The sequence below is a fragment of the Pinus tabuliformis genome, chromosome 4_2, assembly GCF_031772625.1.
Source record: "Pinus tabuliformis cultivar Carrire ecotype Pingquan chromosome 4_2, CPIR1, whole genome shotgun sequence".
In the NCBI taxonomy this organism is placed as follows: domain Eukaryota; kingdom Viridiplantae; phylum Streptophyta; class Pinopsida; order Pinales; family Pinaceae; genus Pinus; species Pinus tabuliformis.
This window is the reverse complement of record NC_142304.1, coordinates 398,157,241-398,178,521: the sequence shown is the minus strand read 5'-3', so window position 1 is coordinate 398,178,521 and position 21,281 is coordinate 398,157,241. Positions and strand designations below refer to the sequence as shown.

Here is a 21,281-nt window from a genome sequence, read left to right as displayed (position 1 = left end):
GGTAAGTGTCAATTTGAGAACTAGGAACTAGAGATTAGCTCCCTCTGGTTCTAGCTTCATTGAATCAAACAATCTTCCAATCTATTTTGGCAAGAATTAAGTAATGGCACCTTAGTAGTATAATTTATTTTCAATAGCATATGCAAGGTATTAGTCAAAAGCTCCTTGTCTTGTATACACAACTGCTAACAAACTTCATAATCATCTTATAATGAACAATCTTCTCCACAATCTGAGGTTTATAAGTAGGGATTACAATTCTAGGAAGCATCAAACCATGCTACTCAAACTTCCTTAAACAGACTTTAGCAGAGCTACACAGAAATACAACTTCGCTGGCCTCTTCACATGTGCTTCTTCAACCCTTCAAACTGAGGTTTCTCGGCTTCCTTGTTCTTGAACTGAGGCCCTTTGACCCTCCTACAACTAGGGCTGAGGTCATTAACAGAAACTCGGCGAACACTTGGGCACAAACTTCTAAATCAAGTTTGGTCCTGGAAACTCCTAAGGCTAAATCAGCCCTTCTTCCATGGATATCAGACCCTAAGGCACATTTGTTGGCCTTTTCCTAGGCCAGAGACAACTCGGTCCAACTCTTAATCCTTTGAGGCCTCTCAACCCTTCCTTTCTAACCTTTTGCCTACTCCTTAAGGCCTCAACTAGCCTTCTTACTACCTCAGTCCAGTTAGTATATCAACCTGAGGTCTTTAGACCTCCATCTAGGCTTCAACCCTCTTCCTCAATATAAAACAAACAATTGGTCTCCTTGAAGCAACATATAATAGAAACTTCTCCTTCCTAAGACAGAGTCAAAACCATGTTTAATTGGTTCTTTGTTGTTGGTCTGAGGTCTCCTTTCCTGAACTAGGGATACTGGGATTACTTACTTCAAAGAGAAAGCATACTGAGATTACTTCCTTCAAACTTTGCTGAAGCCGTACTTCTTCAAACAATGGTAAGTGTCAATTTGAGAACTAGGAACTAGAGATTAGGTCCCTCGGGTTCTAGCTTCATTGAATCAAACAATCTTCCAATCTATTTTGGCAAGAATTAAGTAATGGCACCTTAGTAGTATAATCATTTTTCAATAGCATATGCAAAGTATTAGGCAAAAGCTCCTTGTCTTGTATACACGACTGCGAACAAACTTCATAATCATCTTATAATGAACAATCTTCTCCACAATATGAGGTTTCTAAGTAGGGATGACAATTCTAAGGAGCATCAAACCATGCTACTGAGACCTCCTTAAACAGACTTTAGCAGAGCTACATAGAAATACAACTTTGTTGGCCTCTTGACATGTCTAGGGTATTTAGCTTCTTCAGCCCTTCGAACTGAGGCTTCTCGGCTTCCTTGCTCTTGAACTGAGGCCCTTCAACCCTCCTACAACTGGGGCTGAGGCTATTAACAAATCTCGGTCAACACTTGGGCACAAACTTCTAAATCAAATTTGGTCTTGGAAACTCCTAGGGCTAAACCAGCCCTTCTTCCATGGATATCAGACCCTAAGGCACCTTTGCTGAGCTTTTCCTAGGCCTGAGACAACTCGGTCCAACTCTCAATCCTTTGAGGCCTCTCGGCCCTTCCTTTCTAACCTTTTGCCTACTCCTTAAGGCCTCGGCTAGCCTTCTTACTACCTCGGTCCAGTCAGTATATCAACCTGAGGTCTTTAGACCTCCATCTAAGGCTTCAACCCTCTTTCTCAATATAAAACAAACCCTTGGTCTCCCTGAAACAACATATAATAGAAACTACTCCTTCCTAAGACAGTCAAAACCATGTTTCATTGATCCTTTCTTGTTGGTCTGAGGTCTCCTGCCTTGAACTAGGGCTACAAAACTTGGACTTTCAATTTCAAACATAACTTCATCAAGGGGATGCTTTTTCACCTATGCTTTGATACCATGCTGATTTTTCATGATCTTCTAGTCTGATAATTACTTTCCAATGATTTCTTAATTTATCCATCTTATCATTAAGCAATTATACATAGAAATTCTCAATAGTAAAACAATAATGAGAATAAGATCATGAATAGACAGCCAAACACAGGAGACACTTACCTTGGGAAAACCCTAACTAGGTAAAATCCCAACAATCTTTTCTCAAGAGGAATTATTCAATACATCAAATGTACAATTTGATTCTTCTAGTCAAACTGACCACAAAACCCAATAAGTCAAACCTGGTTAAGCAGACCACCTTTTTCGCCTCCCGCAACTTGGTCAAAGTCTGGTCAAACAAGCCGAATTTTGGCCTCCTGCAACTGCCTCAAAAACCCTAGTCAACTGCAGTCAAACTGCCTAGAAGCATATTCGGTCAATTGCTCAGAATCTCGGTCAAACAGAACAGAAATAGTCTTGGTCAATGCAGGTCAAACTTCTGTCTTCTTCTCTTGTCTCTCCTTCGCACATATGAACAAAGAACAGATGGTTTTTGCGTGAAATCCAAATCGTGCCAAATGGAGGAGGTTGAGCGACTCATTTATAATGATCTAAAGTGCCCCAAGGGGCATGTCTCTCAGTGCTGGGCCGACTTAAACAATTGGAGCAGACCTTACATTTTGGAGGCAAGAATTAAATTCAAAATTTAAATTTCAAATTTCTTCTTTTTCATTTTTCTTAAGGTCGACTTGTAGTGGAGAATACCGACCACGACTACTAAAATTCAACAATATCATGTTGATATTCACATGTGTTAGAATCAAATGGAACATAAGCGAACCCAAATTCTGCAATGAAGAAGAAATGCACAGCACTAGGTAGCCAAGAGAGGCACATCCCTAGGGAGAGAATGAAACCTTGCACAAGTGTGCTGGAGAGTTAAATAACCCAAGCGCACAATATCTCAAAGCAAGAAAATGAGAGCACAATGCTTCATGGTGCCCTTAGGCTAAAATCTCTTGCATAACAATGAATGAGTGATCAGGATATGTGAAAATACAAATAAGAGGTGTATTTAAATTTTATACACAACTAAAGAGGTAGAGTGCTTTTCCCAAGTAGAAGTTATGGGCCTACATTGAGTTGATTAGGTCAAACTTAACCAAACCTAGAAATTTAATTTAAAATTACAAATAATATATGTTCATTGTTGTGGCCAAATGTGATGATTGCACTTCATTTCTGCATATACTTCTTTACAGTTTCTAATACTAAATAACTTGTCTTCTCAGTGGTAATTGCTGCTTACGTTAATTTCTTTTAATGAGGAATTGTATTGATTGATTAGTGATGCTCTGTTTTATGATGAAGCTATGCAACATTTAAATTTATTGCCTTTCTAAAGGGTTATGTAATGTTCAGGTGTGCTCCAGGGAGAAATTTTCCTTCAAAATTTACCAAGCATTATAACTGCTCTTGTACTTGGTAAGTATGAATCAAATCATATCTAGAATTTGTATGAGTCCTTTTTACTAGACTAGGTATGTGGGACACTTATATCTTGCCTAATAACTAGATTAAACTGTTAATATCTTGTGCTTGTTGTTGCCAACATTTTTTTTGGTGGTTCTGACTCCTGAGGCTTGACAGTTCTTTTCTTAGATGAAAATGGATTTTTTCCATCAGCCTACTAAAGGTAGATTGTAGTGAAAAGTTGACAATGAACATATGTTCACTTCTTCTATTTCTGCTTTCAAAGTGTTGTGATCTCTTTATTTAAATCTATGTATTCTCAAGCAAAAATAACGGATCAACAAATATTCATGGAAATGGGTTATTTACGAATTAATGATGAAACTGCCACTTTGCATAGAAAAATAATATTTGAGAATGCAATTTGACACACAAAGCTTAGAGGTGAGAGTGATGTTGCTGATCATGAAAATGTCACACCCCTCTTCATTGTTTTCCATTTCATAACTGTAGCCTCATGCAGAACAATTATAATCTGTTCATTTTACAGCCCAATGTCTAGGTGTATTTGCCAGCCAATAAGGTGCAGGTCAATTATTCAAGAACTATGGGGTTGAGTTTATTGTCATTGAAGATTGTTTTTTAGGTGAGGTCTGTTAAAGATCTGATAATATTGAAAACTATACGTTCTCTATAAATATAGTTACATGCATCCCAGTTTTCCCCCCTGATTGATACTTCATCTCAAGATAACAAGAACATACTAATTATTTGCAAAAATCTGCAATCTTTAGCTTGACATGCAAACTTTTAGTTCATTTTTTGGTGGGTAAATAAAACAATTTTTTATATATTCTCCAGAAATATACAAGGTTTGCTGAAGCTCTTAAAAGTGGAAAGAAAGGGAAGAATGGCCAGCATTCATAAGTGATAACAAGGTTGTGCACACTTAGTCCAGATAAGATAATTTTGTTTATGTCCATCAAATGACCATAAAAATAGGTCAATGGGACTTGTTACCACAAAACCTAGCAGGCCTAGCACAAAGCTTTACTAGATGGATCTAGACCTTGTGGAAACAAGAAATCAGTCACCACTGTCACCTTAGCAGCCTTTCTCTAGCTATTGTTAGTTTCTGTAGCATCGGATGCGTTCTAGCCACAAAATTTGGTGGAGAGGCTAGAATACATGAGATTTCCAAAACCCAGAAATCATTTATAGAAATTCTGCCTAGAAGTGTCTCAAAGTTTATTAATTGTTTTTAAATATTTCCAAAGTATAAACTTAGGAAATGTGGTTATTTAATCAGTATTAATTGAGATATGCTGAGAATAGTTTAGAAACTCACACGGATCGATCTAGAGATAATCCTAGCCATCGATTATGTTTTAATCTTGGCCGTTGATGCTCCAACAGTGGATTATAAGAGGAGGTCGATGTGGTGATGGAGAGGACACTTGAGCAGTTCGATTTCTTTGCATATTAATTTCCATAGTAGCAGCAGCAAGTGAGGGTCAGGGACAATGATTTAGAGGAAGATTTCCAGATCCGAAGAGGCTGCAACAAGAGGGTTGAGTTATCCCAGTGAGGCAGCGCAGAGCTCTGTGTAGATGTTTTAGAGAGGGCAGTTTGATTTGTTGGGGAGAAAATTCGTTCTTAGTTCTAGTGGCCGGGCAGAGGTTCTAGAGGGTCGGAGAGACGATTTTCTCAGCAGCAGAAGGCAGAACAACTTCATCAAAGACTAGTCAAAGGCTAGATGTCATAGTGACTACTCAGTCCAGCATAGAGGGTGACGCAAAAGCTTCAGGAGGCCGAGTTTTCTGTAGGCAAGTTGCGCTGGGATTGCTTGTGGAGGAAGGGTAAATTCCCTTCAATAATTTTGCCCAAATTTTCTTGCTGTGGATTGCCAGTTTCAGGCATTTAGATTGTACTTAGATTTTCACTGCTGCATAATAATAAAAACCCTCACTGCTGCACTAGTTTTCCCAAGTTGGGTTTTTCCGGGGACATTTGTAAAAAAATAATTGTCTGATATTTTATCTGTGTGCTAGCATTTCTCAGTTTCCAGCGCATTATTTTAACGCAGTATTTTATTTGTGAAGGTTGCAGTGTGTTTATTTTGGTATTTGCCGTAGTAGATAGAATGTTAAGTTAATTAACAATTAGGAGCAATAATACCAATTGCTGCAATAGGATTCCATATTGGAAATTTCACATGGTATCGGAGTGTAGCTGATCAATGGGGGAGCTCAGAGGAAAAAGAAGGAATTTTGCTGTTCAGTAAAGAGCAGCAGGTCGAAATTTCTAGGAGCAGTGCAGTCCTTTGCCAAGAGGCCGAGTTACTAGAGGAAGTTCGATTTTTCTATGCAGAGAGGAAAAAAATTTGATTTTCTAGATCAAGTGATTCTAGAGGCAGAGGGAGTAGCTTAGATTTTTCGTTGGGCAAATCTCTAGCTGGACGAAGAGGGTTTTTGCAGTGGTTCGCTAGAATAGAGCCAATGTTGTTTGGAAGAGAGAGAAGCACATACAATTGAGGGAAAATTTTCCTCAGGGAATTTCTAGTCTCAAAAGTTCGATTTTCCTTGCAGATTGATAGTAGTTGTGAGAAAATCTTCTCACTCTAGAAGGGAGTGCGAGTAACAGAGCAGCAACCAAGTAGAAGGAAAGAGGGAGTTTTTGGCAGTTCGTGATCAGGATAGGTTGGATGGAGCTTCCAACTATGTCATCTAGAAGGCTAGGATGTCCTTCCTTCTAGATTAATATGGCCTGAAAGCCTACATTGATAATGTAGTGGCATTTCCCCAGGATGTAGATCAGTAGAAAGAATACAAGAAAGAGATGGTGCAGGCAAAGCAGTTGATCTTGGATGGAGTCCGAGATCATATAGTCTGACATATAGCTGACAAAGATACTGCCAAACAGATGTGGGATGCTCTTTCCATGTTGTACCAGGGAACTTCCGAGTAGGGGACGATGTTTCTTGAGGAGAAGTTGAGATGCATCTGGGTGTAGAAGGGGAAGGAATAAATCCCTTCCTTACTAGGATTTAGGAGGTCTGAGACTAGCTGTGAGCTATTGGGGCAGCGCCTCAACCCACGAAGCTAGTGCGATTAGCAGTCAACAATGTCTCAGAGGATTGGTAGGTCTTTGTCCAAAGCATATTGGGTAGAGATAGGCTACCAGAGTGGGACAAAATGTGGGCCGATCTACAGTAGGAGGAGTTGAGACAAGCTCTGTTAAAGAGCTCCATCAGTGCCAGTAGCAGTAGCAGATCGAAGATGGTAAAGGAGGAGGAGAATGTGGCCCTCGCATCAAAGGGTCCCAGTCAGGGGCAGGGGGAGTAGAGAAAGAATAAAAATGACATATCAAAGGTCAAATGCTTCAGGTGTGGTGAGCTTGGTCACTACAGTACCTAGTGTCCTCCCAGGAAGAAGGACAAGGAGGAGAAGCAGGACTAGCAGGCAGCTTCTGCAGAGATCGATAGGTTGTCCTTTGGGCTAGGTGAAGACTTCGGGATGTCATAGACATACCTCCAAGAGTGAGGGGGGGAGATTTGGTCTTGTAGTCCTAGAGAACTACAGAGAATGGGCAGGATCCTTGAGGAGTCCACCTCATGGATCAATACCTTGCTACATGGGCCCAAAGTATTCAGTAGCAGGATGGATTAGTAGCAGTTGATGCAGTTAGTACCAGAGTGACAGTTGCAGACAAGTAGCAATCAGATGTTGGGGAGCGCAATGTAGAGTGGCACAGTGCAGAGTCAGCAGCAACCCAGATTCCTTGGTAGGCAGTGTAGTAGCTAGTAGCAGTCAGGACTCGGGAGACAAAAGCATTACACTGAACACAATTGATTTGATTCAATATTTTGGATGCTTTTCAGTTGCAGATGTTGCAGTTGCAGCAACAACAAATGAGAGGGACTTGCAGTGCAGATGCAGTGTTGGTAGCAGTATGGCAGTGTCAACAGCAACACAAATGCAACGTATATTAGAGTTGCGTAGTGGTTGGTGGGCAGTATGTCCAATCATCAATAACGTAACAGGAGATGATGCAGAGGTAGTGTTGTGGCAAGGTGTGCAGCACTAGAACACATTCCTCGCTATGAGGGAGTGTTAGTTTCTATAGCATCGTATGTGTTCTAGGCACGAAATTTGGTGGAGAGGCTAAAATACATGAGATCTCCAAAACCCATAATCGTTTCTGGAAATTCCGCCTAGAAGTGTCACAATTAGATTATTAATCATTTTTAAAATATTTTCTAAGTCTAAACTTAGGGAATATGGTTAATTAATCAATATGAACTGAGATAATGAAAGAATAGTCTAGAAACTCACATGGATTGATTCAAAGATGATCCTAGCCATCGATTATGTTTTAATCTTGTCCGTTGGTGCTCCAACAGTGGATTATAAGAGGAGGTTGATGTGGTGATGGAGAGAACACTTGAGTAATTCAATTTCTTGGCAAATCGATTTCCAGAGTAGCAGCAATTAGTTGCCAGAGAGAGCTAGAGATAGAAGCAGTGAGTGAGGGGCAAGGACAGTCATTTGGAGGAAGTTTTTCCAGATCCGGAGAAGCAGCAACAAGAGGGTCGAGTTATCCTAGTGAGGCAGCGCAAAGCTTTACACAGTTGTTTCAGAGAGGGCAGTTCGATTTGCTTGGGAGAAAATTCGTTCTCAGTTCTAGTGGCTAGGCAAAGGTTCCAGGGGCCAGAGAGACGATTTTCTTAGCAGTAGAAGGCATAACGACTTCATCAAAGACCAGTTAGAGGCTAGACGTCATAGTGACTGCGTAGTCCAACGCAGAGGGTGACACAGAAGCTTCAAGAGGCCGAGTTTTCTGTAGGCAAGTTGTGTTGGGATTGTTTGTGGAGGAAGGGTAAATTCCCTTCAATAATTTTGCCCAGATTTTCTTGTTGTGGATTGCCAGTTTCAGGCATCTAGATTGTACTCAGATTTTCACTGCTGCATAATAATAAAAATCCTCATTGCTACACTGGTTTTCCCAAGTTGGGTTTTTCCGAGGACATTTGTCCAAAAATAATTGTCTCATATTTTATGTGTGTGTGCTAACATTTCTCAGTTTCCATTGTATTATTTTTCTGTAGTATTTTATTTGTGAAGGTTGCAGTGTGCTAATTTCAACATTTGCCGTAGCAGATAAATTGTTAAGTTAATTAACGATTAGGAGAAATAATACCAATTGCTGCAATAGGATTCCATATTGGAATTTTCACAGCTATTTAGTAGTATATTGAACCACAAGGGAGGCTTCTTTATATGTAAATCATCTAAAGGATATTCAATAAGAAGGGTAAGGTGATAGATAGGTCCTATAATTGGGACATAGTACTGACAGAGCTAGGAGGGCTAAGATGTTCTTTGCCAAAGTCCAAGTACTCTATACGTAGACTAATTAGAGAGCTGTTATATGTTAGGGTTTGATAGATTTTCAATGATATCGCATGCAATGTCGTATAACAGCTAGAATAAATAGTCTTACATTGATAAATCAACAAAGGGTCAAGACTATCAATTAGATATGCAAAAATAGGGTTGACAATTGAGTTTTTATGGCTGAAATATGCATAAAACAACCATATAATGAAGATTTCAACCCTAGAATTAGGGTTTTATAATGTAATAAATGTTATCTTTTGCTTTTTAATAATTATTTAATGCAATCCCTCCTAAAAGGGCAAGAACACATCAAGTTAGATTACTTTTTTTACAATATTTCAAGAAGTGCTAATGCGAGGCCAGGTTTGAGAAACTCCACGAATGTGTTTTGCATTAAGAAAAAATCATGAATATATACAAGGAGAGGGATACTATTGGAATTCTTATTCCAATGTCTCTTCGTCTTCTTTATTTTCCTATTTACATCCCCCCCTTAATCTAAAGGAATGTTCATGAGTCCAAAGCATCATTTTGAATAACTTTTCTCTTCCAAGCAAGTTGGTGAAGATGTCTAAAATCTGCTTGTTTGTTGAACAATGGAGAAGGTGAATAGTCTTGGCCTCAACGTGATGTCGAATCAGATGATACATTGTATTGATATGCTTGGTTTGATCATGGAACTTTGGGATCTTGTCCAGTTTTATTACAGAAGTATTGTCAATCAAAATAATAGAATGCACTTGTTTCTCCTGCAAATCTCCTAGAATTTTTCCGAGCCACACAATTTCTTTCATTGCTTCTGCAACTGCCACATATTTTGCCTCAATTGTGGAATCTGCTAGAATTGACTATTTGCGTGTGTCAGGCCAGGGTAACTCCAGAATAAGCAGAATAAAAACTGATATGTTATTTCATTAGAGAACTATTGTTTATATACAAAAAGGAGACGGAACAGTTCATCTTCTTGATGACTGTTCACGTTCCAGTTCACCCATCCGTTGAGGATTAGGTGTCAACATTCCCCCCCTTAATCTGAAGGGATGTTGGTGAGTCCAAGCATCATTCTGAATCTTTCAAGCTTTTCTCTTCCAAGCGCTTTGGTGAAGATGTCTGCAATTTGCTCGTTTGTGGAACAATGACGGAGATGGATTGTTTTGGCCTCAACATGATGTCGGATCAGATGATATTTAGTATTGATGTGCTTAGTACGATCATGGAACTTTGGGTTCTTGGCCAACTTTATTGCAGAGGTGTTATCAATCATGAGTGGAGTTGATTGTATTTGTTTTACCTGCAAATCTTCAAGAATTTTCCTGAGCCACACAATTTCTTTCGTTGCTTCAGCTGCTGCCACGTATTCTGCTTCTGTTGTGGAATCTGCTGGTACTGATTGTTTGCGTGATCTCCAGGAGACAGCTCCTGATCCAAGACTCATAGCATATCCTGAAGTAGATACCCCAGTTTCTTTGTCTCCATCGAAGTCTGAATCAGAGTATCCAATCAAGTTGAAGTCGTCCACCTGTGTATACTTGATTCCAAGGTCTTGAGTTCCCTTCAAGTACCTTAGAACTCTTTTTGCAGCAGACCAATGTCCCTCACAAGGCTTTTGCATAAACCTGGAGAGGATTCCAACAACAAATGAAATGTCTGGTCTGGTAGTAGTGAGGTAGATGAGACTTCCTACAAGCTGTCTATACTTTGTTGCATCCTCAAATTCCTTTCCTTCAATAGATGTGAGCTTCAAGTTTTGTTCCATTGGAGTAGAAAGAGGATTGCACTCTGTCATGCCAAATCTGTTTAACAAATCTCCAATGTATTTCTTTTGAGAAAGAAATATGGATTTTGGATGTTGGGTTACTTCAATGCCAAGATAGTAATGAACATAGCCCAAATCAATCATTTCAAAACTTTTTCCTAATTCTTTCTTTATGGATGCAATATAGCTTTCATTGTTCCCTGTCATTAAAAGATCATCTACATATACCACAAGATATACAACTGTTTTGCCAACTTTCTTGACAAATAAAGTTGCATCATCAAGATCAAAATGTTTGAAGTTGAGTTTCAGAAGATGCTCAGTTAGTTTTTCATACCAGGCTCGTGGTGCTTGTTTGAGGCCATACAAGGACTTCACAAGTTTGCATACTTTGTGTTCATGTCCTTTCACAGCAAATCCTTCAGGCTGGGACATAAAAACATTCTCTTTTAGATCTCCATTCAAGAATGCATTTTTTACATCCATTTGATGGACTTTCCAACCGTTCTGAGCAGCTAGTGCAAAGAGTGTCCGGATGGTGGCCCATTTTGCTGTGGGGGCAAAAGTTTCCTCATAATCGACCCCTTCCTTCTGTGCAAAACCTTTTGCCACAAGCCTAGCTTTGTGCTTGTCAAGTGAGCCATCAACTTTGTACTTGTTCTTGTAGACCCACTTGCATCCAATTGGTTTGGTTCCAAATGGAGGATCAACCAGCTTCCAAGTGCCATTCTTTATGAGGGCATCATACTCCTTCTGCATCGCTTCTTTCCATTCATCATGAGAAGAAGCTTCTTTGAAGGAAGTTGGTTCAAAATATGTAGACAAGTTCAATTCACAATCATAAGTAACATCCATATCAACAGGTGAATTAGAGTTATCTACATCACCTCCATCTTGTCGGTTTGTATTTCTGGTTCCTGTTTTTCCAATTTCATTAGGATGAACACTTTCAAGTGTCTTTGTCAGCCACTTTGGGGGACCTTTCTGAGATGGTCCAGGCTGCTCTGTTGATTGAGTTGGGACTGAATCAAGATTGAGTCTCCCAATTCTATCAATTACATCACTTAAAGGATCATCCGGTGTTGGAGTTTCATGCAAGGGAGATTGTTCTTCAGAAGAAGATTCCATATGTTGATCTAGTATAGGAATCCCCTTTTCAAGATGTGGAATCTGATTCTCAAACTCTTGAAATGATTTCGTTTTTGTGAATCTATCCAAGCGATCAAGTTGCCGCTCAACAACACTGTCAGATTTGGATGATTCAAGAAAAATGACATCTCTAGATACAACAAACTTTTTATTTACTTCATCATAGAGACGGTATGCTTTAGAGGTGTTTGAATACCCCAGGAAGATACACTTACGACTTCTAGCACCAACTTTGTTTCTATGTACCTTTGGTATTAAAGCATAACAGGTGGAACCAAAGATCCTGAGATGTTTTACCGAAGGAACATGTCCATACCACAATTCATAAGGAGTCTTGTTTCTTATAGAACTAGATGGACATCTATTCTTTATATATGCAGCACATAGAACAGCATCAGCCCAAAACATTATCTTTACATTTTTGAAGAAAAGCATGGATCGTACCATATTCAAGATTGTTCTATTCATTCTTTCTGCTACACCATTCTGTTGGGGATTATAAGGTACAGTTGTTTGATGTTTGATCCCATGTTGGCGAAGATAGTTTTCAAATTCATTTGATGTATATTCTTTTCCATTATCAGTGCGAATAGACCCAATATGAGATTGTGCATCATTTTCAATCCACTTATGAAAATTCTTGAATGTTTGAAAAGCATCAGATTTGTTCTTCAATAAATAAACCCAACACATTCTGGTGTAATCATCAATAAATGTCATGATATATTTATTTCCATTTGCAGAAGGAACAGGCATTGGACCACATAAATCTGAATGAATGAGTTCAAGCTTCCTATGTGCTCTTGAATGTGAATCATGAAAAGACTGTTTGCTATGCTTTCCTAGAATGCAAGCATCACATTGCTTATGTTTTCTAGGAATTGTAGGCAAACCAGCAACACCATTTTTCTTTAATAAGCAGAGACTGTCATAGTTTAAATGTCCAAATCTAGCATGCCATAATAAACTTGATGGAAGTGTACCTTCTTCATGATGAGAAATATATGAGAAATGTTGTGCATGAGCAGAAGTTCCTTGCAGTTTAAGAAGTATTTCTTCTTCTATACCCCTCATGACAAGTGAGTGGTCAGATGCCTTTCTTACCTCAAGCTTGCCATCAAACATATGAATGGAGTGACCTTGCTGGCGGATGTGGACCAGGGACAGCAAGTTTCTCTTGAGCTGTGGGAGATATAGAACATGATCCAGAAGAAAGTCTGGAAGACCAGGCAGTTTAAGCCTGATTCTACCAAGCCCTGATGGCTTGATTTTTCACTGATCTGCAAAGTATACTGCTCCATCAACATTGTCAGTGAAATCTTCAAAAAAATCTTTCCTATGAGTCATATGACAGGTTGTTCCTGAATCAAGCAGCCAATCATTTTTCGAAGAAGCAAGTGAAGCATTAAACAAATCTTCATTTACTCCAATGTTACATTGTGCCTCAATATAGTGAGCGGATTCAGGTGCTTTACCTTTGTCTGTGTCATCAGTTTTACCTTTCTGCTGGTTTCTTCTCTGCTCAATTTTGTCCCATGGTAGCTTGCATGTAGAAGCATCATGTGATCCATTTCGTTTGCAGCGAATGCAATGCAGATCTGCCTTTTCTGCTTGAGAATGTCTGCCCCCCTGCCTTTGAAGTATCTTCCTCTTCCTCTTCGTCCACCTCTTCCTCTTGTAGAATCTTGAGCAGGATGCTTTTCTTTATGAGCAAGGCAAACAGTCTCTTCAGAAGATTCAGGGACTGTCTTCTTTCCAAAGGCTTTCTCTCTTTCAGCAAACTTTTTCACAAGAGAGTCAAAGGTTATATCTTTAAGATTTCCATTTGCTTGTAATGACTCAAGATAATTGGAGTAGGTAGGATAGAGTGCTTTGAGAAAGGCAATAAGAGAGATATCCAGCTCAACCTTAGTGGATTTACTATCATGCATTATAGACTTTATTTCAGATGCAAGAGCAAGAGGATCATTATTTTTCAGTTCAAGAGTGAAGAGTTTAATCATGAGCTGAACAACTTCAAGTGCAGAATGTGTATCATAGAGTTCTTTCAGCTTTTGTAAAGCTTCAAAGGTAGTGGAATACGATGAAATATGACGACTTACTTCTTCATTTACAGATGCTGCGATCAATGCATAGGCTTTGCTGTTCTTGTTTTCCCAAATGACAAGTTCTTTATCTGATGTAGGCTGCACAAGGTCTTTGTCTTCTTCTCCGACACACACTCCTTTCCACAACTCATTGTAGATGAGGGTGTGTTTTACCATCCGAGACCATTCAGAATAGTTCTCCTTGCCAGTGAGAACTATTCCGACCATAGAGATGATTGAATGCATTCTGTAAAAAATTACTTCTGCTAAAAAAATCCTTACGTTACAGCCTTCAAATCCCTCTAATATTTGCTAAAAGCATCAGCATTTCATTGTACTTATCACTGCAATACTACTATGTTTTGAGAAATGCGCAATGGATCACTTCAATATATCACTTCATTCTATTAATATATCACTTCAATATATCAATGCAATTGAAAAAAATGCACAAGGGATATATCACTTCAATGTATATATCAATGCAAAACGCATAAGGGATATATTACTTCAATATATATTACTTCAATATATATCAATGCAAAACTATTATGAAAGCAGCGCAATATGTAAAACTTTTGGATGATACTGCGCGTTTTAATCTTCACTGATTTAGCAGATTGCAGAGACAGTATGCATTTCCTCCTCTTGCGCCGATGATACCATTCACCATATAGTATTTTCACACCTCTGTATATTGACCAGACTTTTTAGAAGAGATGAAATATTATTCAGTCCAGCTTCTTGCAATACTAGGTTCGACCATCGCTGACAAACACCGTTCTCAGGGAAAGTGGCGTTATCTGCTTGAAAGCAGTCATGGATGCTAACACCATAGATGATAATGATGGTCACCAGTACTGTGTGCAATGTGCATCTACATCAATTGTCTTGAAACTATTCATTATCGTCTCTTCTTTGAGCGTAATGACTACGTCACTATGAAATATGATCCACATCCGTTCGGCTCTGCAAAAACAATGTGGCAGGCCAGCGCAACAAAATAACGATAAATTAAAATGGTGTATAAAATGTAAATCTCAATATCGCTTGTTCAGGTCTCACCCCAACCATTACTGTCTCGAGCATCCAAGAGCACCCGTTTGGTAAGCGAGCTCCACAGCTAATGTAACCATGTGTCCACAAGCACATTTACCAGCGCATCCCCACCGTTTTCTGGAACGCACCCCACGGACCGAAGCATCAGCTATCAAAACACGCCATGACAGAGACCATCCATCGATAACCTTTCCATCGTTTCACAGGATGTGGTAATGGTGGAGAATGAAATGAGATGACAAAAGACTCGGCTAGGAGTGCGTTCAACGGTAACCAGTAAGATATGCATTAACACTGAATAGCTCAGTGCTTAATTCAACATGGACGCTAAAACGGTATGATAAAAACAATGCGCAGTCTCTGTATAGTTTTACAAAAAATGGGACAGAAAAATATCAAATAGCGCAGGCGTTCAAACCAGGCAGTGCGCAGTCTCAGGCGTTCATGTTAGTCAGAGAGCGCAGAGAATCAACATCATTGAGACGCAGGACAGAGGCGCAGAGAATCAACATCATTGAGACGCAGGACAGAGGCGCTCAGGACAGAGGAGCGCTCAGGACAGAGATAGGAGTTACAACTATTTTTAGAACCTGGGACCTGTGCTCTGATACCATGTCAGGCCAGGGTAACTCCAGAATAAGCAGAAGAAAACTGATATGTTATTTCATTAGAGAACTATTGTTTATATACAAAAAGGAGACGGAACAGTTCATCTTCTTGATGACCGTTCACGTTCCAGTTCACCCATCCGTTGAGGATTAGGTGTCAACAGCGTGACCTCCAAGAGACAACTCCTGATCCAAGATTCATACCCTAAAAGAGATACTCCATTTTCTTTATCACCATCAAAATATGAATCAAAGTATCCAATCAAGCTGAAGTCATCTACTTGTATATACTTGAGTCCAAAGTCTTGAGTTCCCTTCAAGTACCTTAGAACTCTTTTTGTTGCAAACCAATGACCCTCACAAGGCTTTTGCATAACCCTGGAGAGGATTCTAACAACAAATGAAATGTCTGGTCTGGTAGTAGTTAGGTAGTTAAGACTTCCTACGAGCTGTATGTACTTTGTTGCATCCCCAAATTCAATTCCTTTTGTGGATGTAATCTTTAAATTTTGCTCCATTGGAGTGGTCAAAGGATTGCACTCAGCCATGTCAATTTTTTTCAGCAAATCTCCAATGTATGTCTTTTGAGAGAGGAATATAAACTTCAAATGTTGGGTTACTTCAATACCAAGAGAGTAGTGAACATATCCCAAATTTTCCATTTCAAACCTTTCCTCAACCTTTCTTTGTGGATGCCATATACTTTTCATTGTTCCCTGTCATCAGTAGATCATCTACATACACCACATGATATACAACAGTTTTTCCAACTTTCTTGACAAAGTTGCATTGTCAAGATCATAGTGTTTGAAATTTAGTGTTGAAAATTGGCAGTGAAGGGATGAATTTCCTTGAGTAAAATTTCATTTTTGACTATTCTAGAGTGACTTTCTAAAAATAGAAGGTCATGTCACATTACAACCATGACTTTCCAAAATTAGTAAGTCACCTTGTTTCAATTGGTAATCATATATGTACGATGGAAAATCACTGAACTTATCCTTAATCAATCTCAATTGTTTAATTTTTAATTTAATCATCAATATAATTAATATTATTATTATCCTTATGATACTATAATTTTATTATTATTAAAATGAAATTACATGTAACCTCTCCTACTTGGCACTCAATCATGCCACCTCCTCTCTCTGTCTCCTTGATGACACTCGATGATGCGTCATTCTCTCTCTTAATGGATTCGTTGTAACTCTTCTTACACCCTCTTATTAAAGTCTCGTCATAAAAAGATTCTCTTACACACTCTTCAATGCATATGTAACTCCTCCTCTTTATAGCATGAGTTACTAAGACATGCATACTCCTCCCTATGGCATGAGTTACATATGCAAGATTCCTCCCTAAATGGAAAATGCAAGTTACTCCTCAAGGCATGCGATGTAACTCCTCAAATTGCTCCTCCTCAAGTCATGCATACCTCCTTCTTCCTCCTATATATGTGCACCCCTCATCATCTCTTCACACTCGTGCATTGTGAAAGAAGAGTACGATCTTGAGAAAAAGTGAGTTAGAGAGACTAGAGAAGAATTGTGTGAGAGAGAGAGAGAGTCTTGAAGAGTAAGAGCAAATCTTGGTGAGCCAAAGTGATTCAGTGTTTGCATCAGCTATTGCTATTAGATATCTTCTTTAGATTTGGGTGAACTTCTTTCTCTCATTGTATTAGGTATCTCTGCTGAACAATTGATTTCTAATAAAGGAAGAATTTGGTTGGGTTTTCCTCTTGTGGGTTTTTCCCTAGTCATTGGACCTAAATTATCTATCTCCTTGTGTTCTTGGTTGTCTTCTATTTTGCATATGGTTTATATGATGTATGTTCTATCTACAATTGCTTAACTAATATTGCAGAAGAAAAAAGTTTTGGAATGAGTAATTGTTGCAACATAGAACTTCAAAATTTCAACATGGTATCAGAGTTTTGGTGAAGATAAGGTCAAGAATATCAAGTGTTGTCCACTCTATTTACAACCAATTTTCTGCTGAAATATCTCTTGCTTTCCACTCTATTTACAATCCATTTTTTGTTGAAATATGTCTTGCTGTTCACTCCATTTACTACCCATTTTTTGCCGAAATATTTCTTGTTGTCCACTTTATTTACAACCCCTTTTTTGTTGAAATATCTCTTACTATCCACTCTATTTATAGCCCATTTTCTGCAAAAATATCAAGTGCTGTCCACTCTATTTGCCGCCCTTTTCTACTAAAATATTACTTCTTGTTCCTTCTACTTGCTGCTCATTTTCTGCTGAAATATCTCCTCTTTTGTTGCTGAAATTTCTCGTTTACTGCTGAAAGATCTCTTGTTGTCCTTTTCTATTTGCTGCTGAAATTTTGAGCAGATCAAAATGTCTTCCTTGTACTTTAAGAATGGAGAGAAGCTGGTTGATGCTTCAAACTTCTTCCCTTGAAAGGCCAAATTGGATATTACTCTTGAGGAACATGATGTTTTGGAGTATGTTGAAGGAGAGGTAATAGAACCAACTGAAAAATCCAATGCAACTATCAAGGCCAGATGCAAGAAAGGAGAAGTCAAGGCTAAAATGATTATCCTTGATTCTCTAAGAGACCACCTCCTCCAATTTGAAGAAAGCCAAAGAAATGTATGACAAGCTAATTGGAATGTATCAAGTGAACAACTTGAGTCAAATTCTTGCGCTGAAGAATCAACTCAAGGATATTAAGTTGAATAGAGGAGAGACCATTCAAGCATACTTCATGAGAATATCTAAAATCAAAGACCAACTATTAACTTCTAGTGAAGTTGTTTCTGATAATGAACTAATGTTGATTACGCTTGGAGGACTTCCTTCTCCTTTGGAAATTTTTATTACTACTATCAGTAATAATCACAAGTTTCCTACATATGATGAGCTCCTGGGAAAGTGCAGTCAAGAAGAAGCCAAAATGATTTTCAGAGGAAGAATTCCCTAGCATGAGGAGGGAGAACCTACTTCCTTTGCTATCCAAGGCAAGAAGAAGAAAGGAAGAAGAGGCCATCACTATTCGAAGAAACATGCTCCCAACAGTTCCTCTAAATGGAACAAAGACTTATAAAAAATGCAATGCTAAAACTGCCATAAGAATGGCCACTATGCCCGTTATTGTCCAGCAAAGAGAAGAGCACTAAGATCCAACTTCAATAATTGTTCCAACAAATCTGATTATAGAAGAAGAAGAGAAACTCCTCCTTCTCATAAAGAGAGCTTCCGTTCTTCAAGGAACCCAAGATATGATAATAATGCAGCTAAAACACAATCAAAATACTTTCTTGTTTTTGCTTTTTCTATTTCCTCTCCTGCAGATTCTTGTGACAACTGGTTGGTTGATAGTGGTGCCTCAATGCACTTTCCTAGCTATAAAGAAGTGCTCTCTAATTTGATTGAGAGGGAGACTGATTTGAAAATAATTCTTGGAGACAACTCTACATATCCCGTTATGCCCATAATGCTCATTATTGGAGGCAACTCTACATATCCCGTTTGGCCACTATGCCCGTTATTGTCCAGAAAAGAGAAAAGCACTAAGATCCAACTTCAATAATTGTACCAACAAATCTGATTATAGAAGAAGAAGAGAAACTCCTTCTCGTAAAGAGAGCTTCCGTTCTTCAAGGAACCCAAGGTATGATAATAATGTAGCTAAAACACAATCAAAATATTTTCTTGTTTCTGCTCTTTCTATTTCCTCTCCTGCAGATTCTTGTGACAACTGGTTGGTTGATAGTGGTGCCTCAAGGCACTTTCCTGGCTATAAAGAAGTGCTCTCTAATTTGATTGAGAGGGAGACTGATTTGAAAATAATTCTTGGAGACAACTCTACATATCCTATAAAGGGATCTGGATCTGTTTCCTTTCATCTTGATCATGGTAAAACCTTAACTTTTCAAGAAGTTTTGTATGTACTTGGTTTAAAGAAGAATCATGTGTCTATATCAGCTTTAGAAGATAAAGGAATGAAAGTTGCTATCATAAATGGTAAAGTTCTCACTTGGCCATCGAGATCCAATATGAAAGATTCCTTCACTCCGGGATCAAGATGTGAAGGTCTGTACAAAGTCAATGGAAGACCTATCCATGAATTGATCCATGACAACAATCATCAAAGTGAGCTTTGGCACCGAAGGTTCGCTCATTTGCACCATGAAGCATTACCTCATGTGAGAAAAATGGTTTCCAGAATACCGAAGATCAAATCTGATCATAATGGTGTTTTGTCAAGGGTGCGCAAGTGGAAAGCAAGTGAAGGGACCATTTCGTTCGAGCAAAAGCAGAATCAGTCAGGGATTGCATCTTGTACATTCTAATTTATGGGGACCAATGTTGAAATTTGGTACCGGAGGACAGGTGGTTCCCTAAGGCTTTGATCTTTGGCCTAAGGAAAAGTGTCCAAAAGAATTTAATTTTTTCTCCTAAAGTGACTTTATAATTTTTATAAAGTCAAATCTAATTTAAAAGTGATTTTAAGTGATAAAGTTACTAAAGTCTAATTTTAAAGTGACTTTAATAAAGTCAATGTAAAATTAGAAAGGAAACGTGACTTTGGAAATAAATGACTAAGTGGGTCTTTATTAAAGTGGGGTGAATTAAAAAATAGAAAGTGAGATTTAAATGAGCATTTAATCTCAACCCTAGATTTCAATCTATTTCAGCCATTGGATTTAGGGATTCCCCAAAAGTCACTTAGGGTTAGATTAAAGGAGGGAAAGGAGGAAAAGGTCATTCATTCTTTCATGAGCAGATTGAGAGAACAAGAGCAAGGGAGATTTCTGGATAGCGAGGAGAAGGAGGCAGCATCTTGGCACACATTCCAAGGCAGCATTTTAGCAAATCCGTACAACTGAGTTAGCACACAGTGAAAGACAGATATTGGGCACGATTTTCTAGAAATCCGTACAGCAAGTGGCTGTACCTTGGCACGCAAATAGAGGCAAATCCATACAGCTGTACTGCTGGTTTTTTTGCACACAAATCGAGGAAATCCGCACAACATATTTATGGCAGCTTTCACGCTTTTCTAGGCAGGCCGTACAACAACATTTAAGGCTAAAATTTGGGCACAAAAACCGAGGAGGCCGTACAACATTTATTGCTATTCTGTTTTTCTATTTGCAAGTTTTTCCAGTTGGCTGTGAGGCACGAAAAATGAGATAAGTTGTAAAAGTTTTCTTGCTGATTTTTTTGCTGAATATTTCTCACTGTAAAAAGCATTTTCCAGAAATAAGGAGCTTTCGAACTGGTTTTCCCCAAAAGTTGTAGTGGGTTTTTCCAGGGTCACTTTGACCAAAATCATTGTGTTTAAATGTGTTAAATGGCTGTTTGTATGTGCTGATTTTTATATTTCTGCATTTTCCAGCATTCTGTAATTTTTCCAGAATTTGTGTTTTCAACAAAATTTATTTTTCAGTTGTTGAATGTATGGATATGGGAAAGGGCATTTAACTATTTTGGAGAAATAAGGTGAAACTGAAAACCGGGGTGGGAAATGAGAAATTTTTACATGGTATCAGAGCTTGAGTGCTGAAGTGCAGTTTGGGACAGCAAGGAGGAAAATTACAGCTTGCTGATTTTTCACTCAGAAAATTCCAGCAAGCTGATTTTTCACAAACAGCAGTTTTATCCTTACTACAGCAGTGCTATTTTTCAGTTTTAGGACAACAGGATGTCATTGGGATTGAGGGTGGAGGATAGGTTGGATGGGCATTCCAATTACAACGTTTGGAAGGAGAGAATGCAGAGCATCTTTGAGGAGGCAGAAGTCTGGGACATCATGGTGCATACCACACAGAACCCTGTTGTTGTGCCTACTGATGCCACTTAGTTGACTGATTATAATAAAAAGAACAA

The 21,281-nt window shown here is 38.7% G+C and overlaps 1 protein-coding gene across 1 annotated transcript in view; it reads left to right on the top strand.

The window, feature by feature from the left end:
* LOC149169628 (rRNA (cytosine-C(5))-methyltransferase NOP2C-like) overlaps nucleotides 1-21,281 on the top strand; it is a 397,811-nt gene that overhangs the window by 117,399 nt on the left and 259,131 nt on the right. Inside the window, exon 6 of the mRNA XM_089428753.1 lies at nucleotides 3,309-3,371. Within this exon, the coding sequence (XP_089284879.1) occupies nucleotides 3,309-3,371 (63 nt within the window). The remainder of the gene's footprint in view (nucleotides 1-3,308; nucleotides 3,372-21,281) is intronic.